This window comes from Cynocephalus volans, chromosome 11 (assembly GCF_027409185.1).
Source record: "Cynocephalus volans isolate mCynVol1 chromosome 11, mCynVol1.pri, whole genome shotgun sequence".
In the NCBI taxonomy this organism is placed as follows: Eukaryota; Metazoa; Chordata; class Mammalia; order Dermoptera; family Cynocephalidae; genus Cynocephalus; species Cynocephalus volans.
This window is the reverse complement of record NC_084470.1, coordinates 120,209,504-120,227,709: the sequence shown is the minus strand read 5'-3', so window position 1 is coordinate 120,227,709 and position 18,206 is coordinate 120,209,504. Positions and strand designations below refer to the sequence as shown.

The following is an 18,206-nucleotide window of genomic DNA, read 5'->3' as shown; positions in this document are numbered from 1 at the left end:
CAGCCTTGTAATACCAAGGTCACAAGTTTGGATACCCAAACTGGCCAGCCACCAAAAAAAAAAAAAAAAAAAAGACTACAGTCATGAGGGGCTGGCTGGTTAGCTTAGTTGACTGGGCATGGTGTTATGACATCAAGGTCAAGGGTTCAGATCCCCATACTGGCCAGCTGCCAAAAAAAAAAAAAAAAAGAATTACAGTAGTGAAAGGGTGAGCTATTAGGCTTTTAGGCTTTAAACAGAGCTGAGTGCAGATCTCAGGCCTATGTAAGTGCTGTAACCTCTCTGAAACTGTTTTCTCATTTGTAGAGTAGGGAATAACACTTGCCTTTGCAAGGTTGTTGTGGGGATTAAGTAAGAGAGTGTTCACAAGATTCCTAGCAAAATGCCTAGCACCTGTGGTTCTCTTTAAATGGTTGACAGTTGCTCTTACTATTATATCTAAAAGTACCACATAGAATAATAGATAGAACTGCCATAGATAATTATCTTCAGATGTAAAATAATAAACAACTGATCCTCTCTGAGCAAAGCTGATATTTTCTCTTTCTTTTTAAGGTCTAGAATTTGAAGCTTTAAGTAAAAGATTGTCCAGAGGTTTGTATGGATTCCCTATAGAGATGGGAAAGCACACAAAGCAGCCATTTTACCAGCCTCAGGCTTTCACATAGAACAGCACAATCAGGGTTTAAGTTTATGCTTCACAGACCTCCTCTGTTCATGGCTATGATTATTGTGACTTTTCTCCCGTTACTGAGTAGCAACAAGCACTCAGAATAAAGATTGTGCATCCCACCTGAAATAAGAAGCAGTAACTTCCAGCTTTTTATACTACAGATAGGAGAATCACCAGTCCCAGGTGTGAGACAGACACTAGGAACTCCCATGTAGGTTTAAGGGATACTGTGAGAGAAATAATCACAAGGTTGGCAATCTGAGTTTGCTTACTCCTTTAAAACATGGCCAGTTAGGTATCAGAGCTTCTATGCTACAGAGGAAATAACATATAATTTCTGCATAAATATGTAATTGCGGTTTTATCTCTAAAGGCAAAAAATTAAGACAGATAAGAATCTAAGAATAAGGTGGATAGTGGTTAAATAAACCATGATATATTCACTTGATAGAATGATACACAGTTATTTGAAATGTTTACTTAGACATATGGAATAGTATGTAAAAATGTAATAACATGGAAAATGCTTCTGATTACATTTTAAGTAAAAACAGGGTAAAATTTTGTTTAGGTTTGGAACTTTCTCCAACTCAGGAAGTGATACAGAGCCTTCCTGATCCTCCCTGCCTCTTACAATACCCAATAAAAAGCCTATACTTAGGTGGTGGGATTGTGACATCATCAACAATCCAGCCAATCTCCGTGACAATTATTTGCATAGTTTACTCCTAATCCAAAGGAACTCAATTTCTTTTAAGGAGCCATTGAATGGAAGTGGTAATCTCCAACAGAAAAGGAAGAAAATTACATTAACAAATGAATATTTGTAATGATATTGGTATTAAAATGCAGTGATCGAAACTATTCTATCTAGTCCCTCTAGAGAGTACTTTTACCTTCTAAACACTCAATATGTTAAATCTTAGAATAGCCTTCTGACAACTACTTATCCATGTGATGCTTAAATGTGTTTCTTTAAGTATTCCTACAGAATAGGAAACAGAATTTTCTTGGATAATCTATAAGCCTCTTGCTATTGGCAGAAGCCTTCTATTTCTCAGACATAATTGCTTTCTTAAAAAGAAGCAAAAAACACCCCTACACTACAATTACCTGTTGATCTTAGCACCTTATTTTCTATAATGACAGGTTCATCAGTTTATCAAACTAAATGAACTGGGTGTTGACAAGGGAGCAGGATTCCATAACTCTGCTCTTTGTCCTTCTTGTATATACATTTACTGGTTTAGCAAATTTGATACTACCAGAAGTGCCCCCTTTATTAGTTTAACTAGGATTTCTGTTCACAAAAAGCATTAAGCTTAGTGGAATAATTCTGCCTTTCTCATATGTCATACAAGGGGCTTGGACAAGTTAATTATTTGTGTTTCATTCAGGTTTACTGAACACGTACATTTTCATGTGCATTATCTAGTTTAATCCTCACAATAACCATGTGAGGACAGATATTATTAGCCCCTATTTATAGAGGAGGAAAATCAAGGGTGAAAGAGGTTAAGTAGTTTGGTTGCCTAAGAACTCACAGGAACTCTTACATGAATTTTCTCACATCAAGACCAGTTCTTCCCACTCCACCATGTTATTTACTTGTAATTAACTAGTTATGCCAAAACGGAATGGAAAATGCTACTCCTACATACCACATATAATCACTTGCATTGTAAATCTGCAAATTTTTGCTTGTCTTGAGTATCAAAACATAGTTTGTGCCTGTATGCTCCCAAAGAAGCGTAGAGCAATAGAACAGTCCAAACTTTTAAACAAAATTTTAATCAAAGTGCTCTCAGGTTCTATTTATCTTAGACACTCAAGAATTTACTATGACTAAGGAAAATTTGCATCAGCTTCAAACTGGTGGTTGTAAGTCACTCAGGTCTCTACACAGACTTTCAACTCAAACTTTTTTAGCGTAGTATAATTGTTCTATAATATGACAGTGAAAGTCAGAAATGGGTAGGACACATTTGAATTCTAAGGATAGGACCATTGGAGTGGAACCCTTTTGAAACCAAATGACATCTGTGATAGGATATGGCCCTCATTCTGTGCCAAGCAGTGTCTGAGTGCATTACATATATTACCCAACACCCTATATGGTAGGTACCGTCATTACCCCCACTTCCAAATAATTGGGAAACTGGCACATAAAGAGGTTAGATGACTTGCCCTCCACTCACATGGTTTGTAGAGAGCAGAGCCACGGTTTGTCCCTAAGCAGTCTGGCCACAGAGTCTGAGCTCTTAACGACTTTGCTACACTGCCTCTCCAAAATGGTGTAAAGTATTAGCTGATTTTATGGAACCCACCACAGAGTTTTTTGTTGACCTGCATCACACCTTGTTAAATATGGCCATAAATAGGAAATTTGGCCATCATGCTATATATGTATATAAAAATCAGTGCAGCCTTTTAACACCAAGGTCATGGGTTCGGATCCCCATACCGACCAGCTGCCAAAAAAAACCAAACAAAGAATCAAACTTAAGACCAATTTCAATCGAGTATAGAAATGAGGCTTAATTCAAAATTATGATGCCCTCTGCTTCCTTAAAAGTTCACACCAAATCCCTTCATTTTTCTTCAGCTTAGAGTCAAGTCATGAACATGTGTCAATGTGTGCTCACCATCTACTGGCCACCTCTTGCCATCCAAGACTTTCCCGGGGTCTGTGGGACCTCTGCACTTCTCTGGGCCAAGTCAGGGATGGGCAGTATATTCCTTTGCCTTACACCTTGCACCATGGGAATCTGCCCCCACTGGTTCTGTCTAGTCCTGCCCACGGTCTACACTGGCATTCTGCCATCCTCTCACGTTGAAAATGCTAAAGGCTTATAGCTTTGTGTTTCTACATTGTGCCCGATACTGTGTAGTGGTGTGGGGGGTGGTTCTACATTTCCAGCCCATCCTAAATTCCTATCTTCTAAAAATGAATGTGCTTAGTTTAGAAAGTAGCTGTTTGAAGTAAATTCTTAACAACTTAGTCTCTTCTAGGATACACATTAAAATGAGTGGTTGGAATGGGAAGAAGACAGAACAGGGAGTCAGGAAAATCACAGACCAGCCAGACTGAAGTGAGGCTAGAATGCCGTGTTGGGTGTAAAAGAGATTGGTAAGCTGTAAAATCCTTCAGAGATCGTCACCATAACTCACACACTGAGTGGCCGCGACAGCACAGTCTATGTCAATGGTTCTCAAATGTTAACATGCATCAGAATTACCTGGAGGGCTTGTTACATAAAACAGAGATTTCTGGGCCTACTAGTTCTGATTCAGTAGGTCTGGCTGGTATCCAAGAATTTGCATTTCTATCAAGTTCCCAGCCATGCTGATGCTGCTGGTCCGAGGACCACATTTTGAGAACTACTGGTTGTTGCATGAGCAGCATCCACTGTCTCTACACTAGGCATACCCATAGGCATTCAGATGGGTTTGTTATTATTACTACTCTCCCTGTCTTGGTAATGCCAACATTTGCTCTCTTCTAGCTCCAGAATACTCAGGGCAGTCTGGCTGAGATTTATGAGAAAAGAGACAGCATTTCTCTTCTACTCATGTGTCTCTGCCTCCTGCCATTAATACCTTCTTATTTCATAGCTGCTTCACACTTTGCAAGGAACTCCACAGGCGTTACTGTGTTTTAATATGAAATGCTTTCTCACTTCTGCGCATAAACCTATGGAAATACTCATATGAGATATGTACTTAAGCGGGGAGACGTTGATGGGGCAAGAGAGCACCTCCTCCCCTTAGCAGGCACAGAGCTGTGACTCTGACCACGTATCCTAGAGGGGCTCGGAGCCGCCCTCGCGTATATAATAAAATGTGCAGACGTAGAGCGGGAGAAAAAAACCAGTGATAACCATCCCGATTGTCCCCCCTCCCCGCCAAATAAAGCGAATAAGTGAGGGGAATCCCGGGAGAGCGTTCCCTGGGAGGGTCCCCGACGCTGCCACCCAAGCCGCACGTCCTCCGGCCCGCCGCCCCCGCCCCCACTCGCCAGCCCGCTCTCCGCAGCGCTAAGACGCAGCAGCATCGCCCTCCCGACAGCTCCTGGGGGCTCGCACGGCGCAACCAAGCCTAAAAACGTGGCCGCCCGGCGCCCCCTCGGCCCTTCGAGCTTCCTATTGGCCGGCTGCCGCTGTCACTCGCCGCCTGCCTCGCCTTCCCCTCCCGGGCGGAGGCAGCCGGGCGGGGTAGGTTGCGCGCTCGGCGCGGGCTCGGGCCGCGTCTTTGCAGCAGGCGGCGCGGGGCAGCGCGGCGGCGCGGCGGGCGGGGCGCGCCGGCGGGGGAGGGGGCCGGGCGCGCTGCGGGCTCCACCGCCGGCCCATGCGGGGCGGGGGCCGGCGGCAGGGCCAGGGGCCGCGGCCGGCGCCGAGGGGCGGCCCCTTGCCCTGCCTCGCCCAGCACCCCGACCAGCCGCGAGGGATGCACTGCGCCGCCCAGCTCCCCTCCGCCCTGCCCGTGCCCTGAAGTAGTAAGTTTGGGGGCCGGGGGCTGTCTCCCTCCCTCTCTCCAATGACTGCCCAAGGACTCCTGCCGCGAAGCCTCGACCGTCACCTGCCTTCGCTCCCCAGGTCGTAATGAACTATTCCAAGCTGTAACCAAGGCTCCCCTCCTCGCCCCTCCCTCATCCTGCTTTACAATTTTTTTTTTTTTTAATTCAAGAAATCGTGATCTGCCGACTCCCCTCCTGTTAATAATTTAGACCCCAGGCCTCATTTCTGAGTGTAAAAGGGGGTGCGGTCTCCCCCAAGACGGCGCGCTGGAAGGACAGATTCCCCTTACCGACCCACATATACCATGAAGAGGTGCAAATCAGACGAGCTGCAGCAACAGCAGGGCGAGGAGGATGGCGCTGGGCTGGAAGACGCCGCTTGCCACCTGCCGGGCGCGGACCTCCGGCCTGGGGAAGCCACGGGTGCTAACTCTGCGGGCGGACCAACTTCAGACGCCGGCGCTGCCGCGGCGCCCAACCCGGGGCCCCGAAGCAAGCCTCCTGATTTAAAGGTGAGCGCAGACCATCCCCTGGCAAGCCCAGCCCGCGACTTAGCTTTCCCCACCCCACGCAGAAGTGCTTTAACAGGATGAAAGTGACGGGGAAGCCCGGCAAAGGTCAGAGAGGATGAGCCGCTAGAACCCTAGGGGGACGTCAGGTACCGTTGGTGCCTCTGCCTTGCAGCTCCATTTCAGGTCTCTGTGTTTGTGGCCCGCTGTTCAGCAGACGTTTTAGTGACTCACACATCCGAGATGGTTTGAATAATGTGTGAAGTGCTATTCTCAGACAAAGGGTTGGAGAAACCCAAGATGTTAACTAAAAAGTTGACATCACTTTCTCTGCTGTAGGATGGCAGGAGAAGAAAATTGCAGCGTGAGAGGCCAGGCAGGTGACCATTAATTTCTTTTGCTTGAATTAGTCTCCTCCCATTGAGATCTTTGAGCACCTTCCTGGGTGAAGCTCAGTTTGTCCATCTGTGAAAGGGGAGTGGATTTCTTGCCGTTAGGTGGAGCCAGAGGTTAAGCTAGTGCTTGGAGATCCCTCCTGCCTGCTGCACCAACCCCCAGGGTGAAGAACTGACAGGTGGCCAAGCAGTTCTTGGGCTGGTTTGGGGCCTTGGTTCAAGTTGCACACATGCTGAGCCGGCAGCTAGAACCAGAATCTGAAAGATCAGTTCACATGGAGCTGTTTATTTTCCGGCCTGAGGTTGCCGAGACAATTGGCGAGCTGTATTGAATATATCTCTATATCAATTAAAACAGCAGCTGGGATAAATAATGCACCTTTGCTGGAGCTGCCACAGGGACTGCAGGCTCAGGCCTCTCAAGCCAGCTCCCAACGGGGCTAGGCGAGATGTCAGCCCAAGGAAGGAACTTAGATACCTTGGAGATTGATGCCTCCGGGGAATTTTCTCTAGAGAGGGTGCCAGGTCTGGGCTAGGGGAGCAGAAAGGACTCCATTAGGTTAAATAAAGCCTGTATCCTATGGCAGCAGCCACTAAGGAGCTCACCAGAACAAGCCAATGACATTCTTCATTTGGCCTGAGCGGCTGGGAGTCAGGAAGTCAGAGCGCAGGTGAGTGTGTGTGGTCTTACCTGTGTATGTTACCTATCTGTGTTCCTTGGGGATGGGTGAAAAGGGGGACAACTAGCTCCTTGGTGTGCGCACTTTTAAAAATTTGGGATAGTTATTCAAATCTGACCTGCGGTTCTGCTGCTGCCCTTTTCAGAGGTTCGTGGCTAGCCTTATGTCTAAAGATGAGATCCGTAGGAGAAGCTTTGTGCAGGAGGCTGGTGCTTCCGTCAGGCCCAAGGAGTCCTTGGTGTCTATCCCAGCTGTCACCCCCGAGTCCACACCGTGTGGTCAGGAGGTGTGGGTCCTGTTTTGAGTGAGATGTTGAGGGGGAAGAGGTCCAGGGAGATGCTGTCATGGGAAGGAGGCCAACCTTCTGCTACAGACTTCAGCCTCATTCTAGGTGGACCAGATGAATCTGGCCTGATTCTTTGACCAGATGGGTCCCTCACCCTGAGTCCATGAGTGGCAGCCTTAGAAACCCCCTACTCTCCAGCTCAGGCCAGCAGTGGAGACTGCCAGCTCCATTCATTTCCCCCAGGTGCCTTTGTGAGGGAAAGTGGGCTGGTCGTGGTATGGGGGCTGCAGTGTCTTTGTCTCTGTAGATAAGGCTGCCTTAAGCTCATTCATTTCCACCTTCCTATATCATTTCTCTCTTTTTTGGTGACACCCTCATTCTGGTCAGCGGCAGATATTGCAACAACTATGTACTTGATATTAACTGCTAAACTTCCCTGAGCCAGAATTGAAATCAGGTGCAAGAGGAGCCTCCCCTGCCCCCATCCCCAGAGAAAACAAACCACTGAGGTTGAGCACAGCAATGTGGACCCAGGCTGGCAGCAAAGAGAAAACTGAGCTGCTGCCTGCTCATGGGAGCACGGGGAAACAACAGGGCCTTTTCCTGTTTATCTCTATCTGCTTCATCACAGCATGTTTACTACAGGGCAGGGACGTCCCAACCAGACGTGAACTGGGGGTCCATCACAATTTGATTTGCTGTGTGGTCTCAGGCAAATCACTTAACTTTTCTGAGCTTTCTTTCTGGGGAAAAGGATTAGGAATATTGGAGTATGTCCAAACTTGTTTTGGAACGCTGGAAAAGTTGTTTTTCAATGCTGGCACTGTTTTCCAATGATGGAAAAATTCCATCATATTTGATTTGATGGTAGTACCAGAAAGGGGCAAGTTTAATTTTTCAATACCTCCTACCCTACACCTGTGTTTGGCCAAGGCAGATCAGCAGTTCTGGCTTACTTTTGTTTTCATTTTAAACTTTGGAGATAAGAACTTTCAGTCCCTTAGTCCCGCTTCTATTTTCTAATGACAGCTCCAGGCATTGTGATGGATTGGAGGAAATCATCTTCAGAAAGAGGCAGAAAAATAAAGCACCTCCATGGAGGTTGAGGGGGAGGGGGAAGAGGAGAGAATTTTAGTTTTTGCCGAGGAGATCTGAATGATGCTTAACTTAGTGATAGCCAGAGATTTCAGGGGCTCCTGTGGTTTCCCTGTGGTCCTTCAGTACTGTGGAGCATCTTACTGTGAACCTTCAAATTTCTGCCACGGTGGCCTGGAATCTGTGATTATGGGGTGGGAAGGGCCAGAGAAAAGAAGAAAAGGAGTTAAACAGCAACCTTAAAATTGTAACTGAAACTGCAGAATGATCTGAAATGGACATTGCTCCTCAGGAGGCTCCTGCAGATATTTGGAGGCCTTCTCAGCTACTTACACACCTGTGTGACCTTCAGGAGCGATCTCAGCATACACTCCTGCAACAGGAGCCCAGCCATTCAGAATCATATTCCCCAGCCACTTGCGGCTTGGATTCCTGTCTAACCACCGGAGCTCATGTCTCAATTCATTTGTCCTCATTATCCAGTTCTTTGCTGCCACCAGATTCTCTGCTCATTGGAAGGAGATGCTGGGGTGGCCAGCCACAGAGTGCTGGCTGACCAAAAGTACGCCAGAATTCTCCAGCAGGAAAACCCAGCTCCACTAGGAATGGGGGAGGGGGGTGCTTAGGGGAAAACTGCAGAAAGAGACCTGGAGCACACACTCCTGTTAAAAATATGGCACGTAGTAGGTATTTCTGAGGCCTGGGATGAGTGGCTGAGCATAAGGTTCTGTCCTGATACATTATAGAAGCCTGAAGGCAGGGGAGGAAATTACCAGCCTCACCATCTCTCCCCACCACTGTGCAGCTGAAGAATTGAGTCTTTCCTAAAAGGAAGGGTCTGGAGATGCTGGCCAGGGGCCTATCCCTGAGGTTCTCATAAAAGCCCCTGCAAATGGTTTCCCTAGGGAGTTCTGAGCAGTATTAATATCCCCTGAAGAAAAAAGGGGAGCTCCAAATTCCATTATTCCTATCCTGGTTCTAAGTGCTTCTGACTCAAGACTCATTTGGATTCTTCTATTCACACCATACACTGGTCTTCCTGCCTGCTCAGAGTGAAGAGCAGGAAAAACAATTAGAAGCCAAATATCTGAGAGAAAGTCACAACTGAATCCTGTATGGTTCTCCCTGCTGACTCACAGCTTTTACTGGTGGTGGCAGGTGCTTCAGCCCCCAGTGAATGGCCCTGTGTTCCTTCAACACTCCTGAAGAGAGCCCACTGGGGAAGGGTTTATGTGGTCAACAGATACTGAACACCTTCAGCAGTAAAGACACTTTTAAATTGTGAAGTATGACATGCATATAAAAGTGCCTGACAATATACATGCACAGTTTAAATAACAGTAGCAAACAGACACCTTATCTACATACCCACTACGCAAGTCAAGAGAAAGAACATTGATATTCCCAAGAAGCCCCTGCTTGCATTTCTCATTTCTGTGTTTTTGTTTCTCGTACTTTTTTTTTTAAGGCCCAGGGTTTTGATGAAATTTATGGGTCTCATTTTCCCCATTTTTTAAGTTGGGGAGAAGACAAGCTACTTCATAGGAGTGTGGGTGGGATGAAGGCATGTGAGTGCTCTGGGGCTCCAGGCAAGGGTCTTCATGGTAGGATATGGCTCTCTGGGGTCTTGGTGCATCATGAGGCTCCTGGTTCTACTTTAGAAATGATATGTTTAGGCTTGAAGATTCCTATAATCTCAGGTGGGAGCTGGACCCCCAGGATAGATTTCATCAAGAGAGGCAGAATTGAGGTAGACCTGAAAGCAAAGAGATGAGAAATTAGTTCTTTGGCAATAGGTACTGGCTTCACCTCCAGGCAAGCTTCCAGGCCAAACAGGATGAAATATGTGCAAGAAAATCATCCATCAAAGGACATGTAAGTTTAAGGTGCTTCAAGCATCATGCAATGGAATCAGAAACATTTGAGGTTAATCAGGAAAGGTGTTCTGCAGGAAGTGAATCTAGAGCAAGATATTAAAGAAAGGGCAGAACATTAATTACCAAACAAGAGCTGAAGGGCTTTCTACATGGGGGAAGTGAGTGCCAAGGCTTTTGTAGGGGCTTTGCCCTCTTTGACTGGAAGAATCAGGAACAGTGGAAGGTGGTGAAGCACGCTGAAGTTGACTGTTTTATCCCACCTGCGCCTTATGTGAGGAGGGCAGAGGGTCCTGAAGCCCAGGATTGCTCCCCGCGCTCACCCCGCATACAGTAATCTTCAGAGCAGCCCTGTATGCCTGTATGTGGGCTCGGGAGGAATTGGTGACTGATGGGAAAGCATATGGCAAACGAAGCTCTCTGTTCTACTGCCACATACTGGGTTCTAGATTAATTCCCAGCTGCCCTAGTTCTAATGGGAACTGTCATGCAGACTCAGTATTTACAGAATGTGCTTCTTTTTGTGTGTCTAATTGTGTCTTAACTGCCAATCCCATTAACAGGAATCTCTCCTTCTCCCTCAGAGTTGAAATACCCTGCAGGACCTGAATTTTGGGCTGAAGTTTAAAAAAAGCGTGGATGTCGGGGGGTAGGGAAAAAGGCTTGGGCAGCCTCTCAGCAGTGGTTTTAGAGGCCAACTTAAAACTCATCTCTATTTTCATCTCTCCTCTAAGAAGTGGCATTTCCTTTTGAAATCCCCGTGGACTAGGGTGGTGCATTTTTGGAATGAGGCCCTGGATGGACAGGATCTGCCTTTGTTAGCCAAACACTTAAGTCTCTCTCCATGTTGAGAAGTTGGAACAAAGCTGTGAGGGATAGCAGATATGTTTGGTGATTGTATTAGAAAAACAGTATTTGATTTTTCAAACCAAATGACTGAAGGCTTCCTTATTCCAGCCAAGTTAATTGAGTGATGTCCACCGTGGAAAACAAAGCTGGCTGTGGGACATGAGCCCAGCATAAGCCCTCCCTATGCCATTTATGAAGACCGTAAACATATTCTGGCTTCTTGGTCTGTGTTCATATCCTCCCAAGCCAGCTCAGTCTTGGCAGTTACTAAGATGGTAGACTGGGACAAAGATTTAAGCTGCAGCAGCAGGAATCTGGGTTAGGCATAAGAAAAAGCAGCCTGATTGAGCATTTTAAATCTTTGGAAAAGATGAAGTCTTTGGAAAAGAGAGTTGTCTAAGTATTAAATCATATTTTAGAAATAGTTTTGTAGATTTGGAACAAATAATTAAATAGCAATCACCATGTTTGCGTTGAGCTCTCTGCCAGGTAATGTTAGGGACACAAAGATTTAGACAGTATAGCTCCTGCTGTCCATTCACTCATACTCTCGTTGAGAATTCTGTCCATCGGGAGGTGAAAAGTTGAATAACAGCTGGAGAGAGCGCTGGAAGCGGTGTCACAAGGCAGTACATGATTAATTGCAAAATGAGCGGTGCAGAAGATGAACGCTCACGAGTTCAGAGCAGGGCAAGATCACTGCAGCCTGGTGTGATCAGAGAGGGCTTTGTGGAGGTGGGGGGTAAGGGAGGATGGGTGGGTAGGACACGAAGAGGCAGAGAGAGGGCACACCATGCCGATAACTTCAATAAAAATCTCTGCTGGTGTGTGTTGAGTCTGTTCTGCCTGAAGACCCGGTGGACAAGGTGACCTTTCCTGACTTGCATTGGCTCCAAGCAGAATTCTCTAAGCAATAAAGCAATGAGGAATTAAGATAAAACGGAGAATGGAGAAATCATTTGCCTCTGAGTTGAGATCTGTTTTTCTAATGTGAAGTGTGTTGCTGGGGAAGAAAAAATGATTCCAAAAATCTTTCATCGAAGTTACTCTCTTGTGATTCCCCTGTGCTTTGCCCCCTCCCAGCATGTTAAATAATAAAATTTGTCATGCTTTTTCTTCAAAAAAAAAAAAAAAAAAAAAAAGTCTTTCATCACTGTGTTTCCAATAGAAACCCCAAACAGGCCTGAACAGTTGCAGCTGTCGAGTCTTGTCTACCATTGTGGTTATCAGAGCCACACCTGGGATGATGGTCCCTCTCCTGCTCCCCGCTCAGGCTCCCTGCCCAAAGCTTCTCAAGGGCAATAGAAGACATCCAGAATCCACTTTGGATCACGAGAGTAGAATTCTGTGGGTTTTTACAGTGATTAGCTCTCTAATGCTGGCCCTGTTTCCATAGAGACCTTATAAATAGAGGAACATTGGCGACCTAGGCTTGCAAAGGCTCAGGGTGACCCAGTCACCCTGCTGAACCTTCGCAGCAACTGTACCTTTGGTGGGATGGAGGGAGTTTCAAACCCAGGTGGGAGGAAGAGCTATGCAGTCGGCTGCTGGGTGGGATAATTAGCTATAGGTTAGTGTGACTTTTTATGATCCTTTCAGCTTTTCTGGGATTTGTTGAGAACACAGAGACCTGTAGGAATTAGAAACTGCTTTTGGCCATTTTTAATCAGATGGTTCCAAAGATACTGTACCCTGAAGTGTTTTAGTTTTGGTTTCATGCATCCGTGTTTCCATATTTTGGAGGAAACTTCCCCTTTGGAGGACCCACACCCAGGGAGGAAAACGGATGAAGTCTAACTGTTCAGAAACCACAGCCTTCTCAGGAAGGATCTTTCGGAAACCATCTAGTCCAACCTTTGTTCCTGAAAGGCCATTGCTATCCAAGGAGATAGGGCCCTTCCTGCACTTAAGATAGTTAGTTCCAGGGCAGGAGACAGCAAATCTCCCTCACTTACCTCGCCAGGTGCTGACACTTCATCCTGGGAAGCTCTCCTTTTGGGCTAACTTCTGGCCAGTTCTGAGGACAGTGCCTCTTGCTTTGTTCTCAAAGATCACAAGAGCTCTGTTTGTGTCTCACCTCTAACTCTGAAACATCTCAGCTCTCTTTTCCTAACACATGGCTTCATTTGGCCACCAAATGGCTTCTGGCAGCTGTAGAATAGCAAAAGTCGATGTGGAAAAGCTAGTGACATTTAGTAGCTGGAACCTGTTAGTCAGAGCAGGTGGTGATTTCTGCTGCGTTGGTGGCTAAGTTCCCTCAAGCTAGTCACCATGGTTTTCCTCACTTCTAAAACTTGTAGCTGGTTATGTGTATGTGCTGAGGGTTTAAAAAAAAAAAAAAAAAACACCATGTTATGTCAAAACTTCTTAACCATCTCCTCCCTGACACCCACACGTAGAAGCAGACCAGCCCATGTGTCACCGTGCTGTTCCTGCCTCTCGCTTTGTGAGTGAGGAAAAACCCCTTCGTTTGCAGCAACCTCCTCTCCCCCCACCCCACCCCCATTGTTCTTTGATGTCTTTTTTGTTATTTTCTCTAGTGACTACCATGGACTTTAACAGACTACTTGGTACTGCAGGGGCAAAGGTCCTGAGGTCACTTAGTCACCATCTTGGCAGAACAGCTGAAGAGGTGGGAAATGAAGACCTCATGTTTAAAGGTCTTTATCCAAGACTCCAGTTTAGGGGACCTGACTCCCTGTGACCCAGGCAATTTCTTTTGACTTTGATCCTGCCTTTGATACAGTTCTGGGACACATGCAAATAACACATCTGCTTTAGTCTTGGATTTAATGTGTGAGCCAGGGAAGGAAAATTAGACTAGAAAAGGGTGGGGCTTCATCTCTGTGGCTTGGATGAGCCACTTAGCTATGCTGTGCCTCAGTTTCTTCATCTGCAAAATGGAGACAATGACACTATGATCTGTCACATTCCTAGCTCCTGAGATTAGGCTAGTGTCAGGTTAGAATGACAGCATAAATTGGCAAGTACTTTGAAAAATGCTGTTGTATAAATTTAAAAGTAAATTGGGCAAGGATTTGAGGATCCAAGACAGTACGGCAGACAGAGAGGGTGCTGTACTTCTCTCTGGCACCTCCACCTGAATCCCACGGCTGAAGGAGAGAAAATGCCTCAGAGCTCTAGAACCTCTGGTGAAGTCTTTGGAGGGAAACTCTTTCTCTCTGAGTGTCTGTAGAAAAGGGGCCTCAGCATTGGAGAAGCCAGTTTAGGAATCGGGGAGAAGAGGAAGGAACCTAGAATAGGTTGCTAGAAAGACAGTTTGTAATATGTAATGTGACCATTCAGCTGAAACAGTTCGGGCAAATGCCAGAGGCAGCTGGCTGCATCCGCAGTGGCTGGAGGAAGGTCTTGTATCAGCTTGGGCTTGAGGAAGAGGGAGCTGTCCTGACTCATCCCTGGATCTGGCACATTCCAAGTCCACAGCAGAGTATGTGCCCTGTACACTCCGCCATGGATGTCTTAGTTCTATCCAAAACAGGCAGGTGGGCCTCATAGGCCTGCCTTAGGCTGGCCCCAAGAGGATGGAAATTCCTGTGGGATCCCTGCACTATATAACTAACATCTCTGTGGCTACCCCAGAATTTAGTTATTGAGAAGGAGTAGTGGTAGCCTTACTTTCTTCATCTATAAGTGGGAAATGTTCCAGTTGTTGCTTTTGTTAGTATCTGGGCAAATCAAATGAGGTGATACAGGAGAAAAAGCACCTTGAAAACTACAAACTACTTGTTCATGGTGAGTTGTGATGTTGTAAATTGTCTGGTCTGTAAAATGGGCAGTGGCAGGGCCTTATCAACTTTGAGGATTGTGGGGAGACTCAAATGAAAATCCTAAGTACATGGTCGTATAGTGGTTTTTATCCAGATGCAAGCGTAGCCGTTGGCACTAACTCCATGGGGAGGTGTAAAGTAACTAGTGCAGTCAGCTAATTCAGAAGATATAGGATTGTTTTATCTTGGTTTCTTCATGATCTACTTTTCTGCTCCACAAGTTTGTTTCTAGGAAAAAAAAAAATCCAGTATGTGTAATTTTTTGGAATGTTTTTAAAAATGGCTAAGGCTCCCTCATGAGATGATGGGTTGTTCCTCATAGATGAAAATCTGCTATGGCTCACTGATCCCTAAATGGCTGGGTTCTGAGTTTCTGTCTTAGGAGTCATCGAGTGTGAGGTCTCATGTGGGCCTCCAAGCCCCACCTTCCTCTCAACAGCTCCAAAGCTCTTATAGAGGGCTCAGTCTGGCCAGATTGGTCATCCCCTGACAGAAGCAGCTGTCTGGAATTATACCACAGTTGCCTCGCCCTGGTGGGCCATCCTGCTGCCTCTCTGAGCAGTCCTGCTTGACGAGCAGCTGGAATATCTCAGCAGCAGAGCTAGGAGGGAAAGCTGGGGCCAGGACAGCATGGGGTGCCAGGGTCTCTTTGCTGTGTTCCAGTCTGAGAGGAAAGACATTCATTTGGATAGCTGCTACTGATATGTATGCTAAAGAATTGGTTACATTACTGACTACACTATAAGGTATGCTTGCAGAAGCAAAGTTTATTTCTTTGCCAGCAATAGATAGATTTATTTATTTCATGCAACAGTAATCCTAGGGTAGGCATTTACAACTGGTTTTGTGGTTCTACAGGCCATCAAGTTCCCAGGTCCCTTAGGCTGCTCCATCTGTGTGTGGGTCTTCATTCTCATCCATGTTACCTCATGGTTACAAAATGGCTGCTGCATCTCCTGGCATTACCTTCACATTCCAGATGGGAAGAAGTAGGAAGGGCCAGTGCCTTTATGGGAAAGCAAAAGTATGCTCAGAAACCTTCACCTTGCTTTCTATTGACCAAAGCTGCATCATGTTGCTAATCCTAGCTGCATGGGAGTCTGATGAAGCAGTTTTTAGCAAGGCATATTGAGTCCTTGCAGTTTGGTTGCTAACAAAGAAAGAGGAATAGTATTGGGTAGGCAATTAGCAGTATCTGCTACAACAGCATAACCTGATTGTATAACCCTGACTTTCTCAGAGAGTGTCGCAAAGAGGCACCTTTGGAATTGGATGCTTGGTGGTTAGAAAGAGCCAGTGCAGCTTGAAGGAAGGTCTACTTTGGAGGAAGGCAGGGACTAGAGGGGTGGGGAGTGGGATCAATCTAGAGGGGTACAACCCCATAAGCCAAGTACTACCTGTGTGTGCCTCTGAGTCCCAGACTGTAGCCTTGAGAGCATCATTGCTAGAAACACTGAATCCTCATTTTGATTGGGAATGTCCTGTGGGAAACCACAGGGGTGCATTTCTTGGGGAATGAAAGAGTGGGTCTGGGTTGCCACCTTTCTGCAAGGTGACCTTTTAGGCATGACAGGCCATCCATAGGGATTTTTAGGTTCAGACGGCTGTAGTAACTTTGCTGTCTCCCAAGAACAGACCCTTACCTTCACCCCACCGGACTAGGCATTCAAGAGCTTACCATTCACTAGTGTTCTTCATCTCTCCCCTTCAGAAAATCCAGCAGCTCTCAGAGGGCTCCATGTTTGGCCACGGCCTGAAGCACCTGTTCCACAGCCGCCGCAGGTCACGGGAGAGGGAGCACCAGACATCTCAGGATTCCCAACAGCAGCAGCAGCAGCAGGGCATGTCTGACCATGACTCCCCGGATGAGAAGGAGCGCTCCCCGGAGATGCACCGTGTCTCCTATGCCATGTCCCTGCATGACCTGCCCGCCCGACCCACCGCCTTCAACCGTGTGCTGCAGCAGATCCGCTCCCGGCCCTCCATCAAGCGGGGCGCCAGCCTGCACAGCAGCAGCGGGGGCAGCAGCAGCGGGGGCAGCAGCCGGCGCACCAAGAGCAGCTCCCTGGAGCCCCAGCGTGGCAGCCCCCACCTGCTACGCAAGGCCCCCCAGGACAGCGGCCTGGCCGCCATCCTGCACCAGCACCAGTGCCGCCCCCGCTCCTCCTCCACCACCGACACCGCCCTGCTGCTGGCCGATGGCAGCAACGTGTACCTCCTGGCTGAGGAGGCTGAGGGCATCGGGGACAAGGTGAGGCCAGGCGAGAAAAGGGTCCCCCCCGGGTGGAGGGTGACTCAGAGGCAAGGGCCATCTGCTGAGGGGTCTCAGGACCTGGGGGTCTGAGCTGGGGGGCCTTAACTGCTGGGTCCTGATACCCTGCTGCCTGCAGAGTTATCTGCCCTGGTTGAAGGAGTCAGAGGTATGACTAAGCCAAAAACAAAGAGATGATCTCCCAAATATCTAAGTTTTGTTTGTTTAGGGGTTTGTTTTTCAAAATGATATTTTGCTCAGGCTGATATTAATTTTAGTTCGTTTTCCTTAACATGCTGCCAAGAGGTAGTAAGTTCGGTAAAGTGCACAGACTAGAACCAACCCTGGTTCTGCCACTTACTAGCTGGATTAGTCACTTAACCTCTCTGTACCTCAGTATTGCCAATTGAAGATAGGATTAAATGAGTTAACTATGTAAGATACTTGGCGTGGGGCCTAGCACAGTATTGTTTTTATGAGTACTATTATTACCCACCAAAGAAGATAGGGGAGGAATCCATGAAGTGTTGTTTGGAAAGGAGAAAAGCTAGTTTGGCACTTGATGAATTTATATATTCATTTGTTTATTCACGTAACAAATGCTTATTGAATCCTTATTATGTGCTGTAAGAATGAACAAGCCAGCGTTGCTGTCCTCACGAGCCGACTATCTAAAGAAGAGACAGATGGGTGAGTGGATAGAGAATGGTGACAAGGCTGTGATAGATGCTTCGGGAGCCTCAGGGGACAGCGGGCAGTGAGCAGGGAGAGGGGAGTTGGCAAAGACCTTCTGGAGGAAACCATTGAGGTGAATCTTGGAGAAGAAGTGTAATTTAGCCAGGGAAAAACTAGGGGAAAGGAAGAGGGAGGGAAGGTGTAGCATGTGCAAAGCAAGCCAGCTGGTGCTGGGGGCTGCTAGGGGTTCATTGTGGTTGGAGCATTAGCACTGTTGGGAACTGACAGGTGGACAGAGGCCAGATCACAAAAGGTCTTACCATGTTGAGTCTGGGAGTGGTGTGAAGCTGTCAAAGGCTGTTAGGCAGGACACTGGAGGGATGAGGTCCGTCTGAGTCTCACTATTGACAGTAGATTGGGAAGGAAAGACAGGCCTAGCGTCAAGGAAACTATTTTTGGAGCTATTGCTTTCTAGGCTGAAGCAGTGGGCATGGAAAGGAGACAAGTTCAGAAAATATTTGGAAGTTAGACTCAATAGTAGTAGGTGAGAAAGTGGATATGAGGCAAAGGAAGGGGAAGAGTAGAGGAGATTCTAAAGTTTCTGGCTTAGCAGCC

The 18,206-nt window shown here is 46.9% G+C and overlaps 1 protein-coding gene across 1 annotated transcript in view; it reads left to right on the top strand.

Annotated features, from left to right (window-relative positions):
- Positions 1-5,494: 5,494 nt before the first annotated feature.
- The window catches only part of TMCC2 (transmembrane and coiled-coil domain family 2), a 38,674-nt gene continuing 25,962 nt past the window's right edge, over positions 5,495-18,206 (top strand). Inside the window, exons 1-2 of the mRNA XM_063114466.1 lie at positions 5,495-5,701; positions 16,377-16,916. Coding sequence (XP_062970536.1) covers positions 5,495-5,701; positions 16,377-16,916 — 747 coding nt within the window. The remainder of the gene's footprint in view (positions 5,702-16,376; positions 16,917-18,206) is intronic.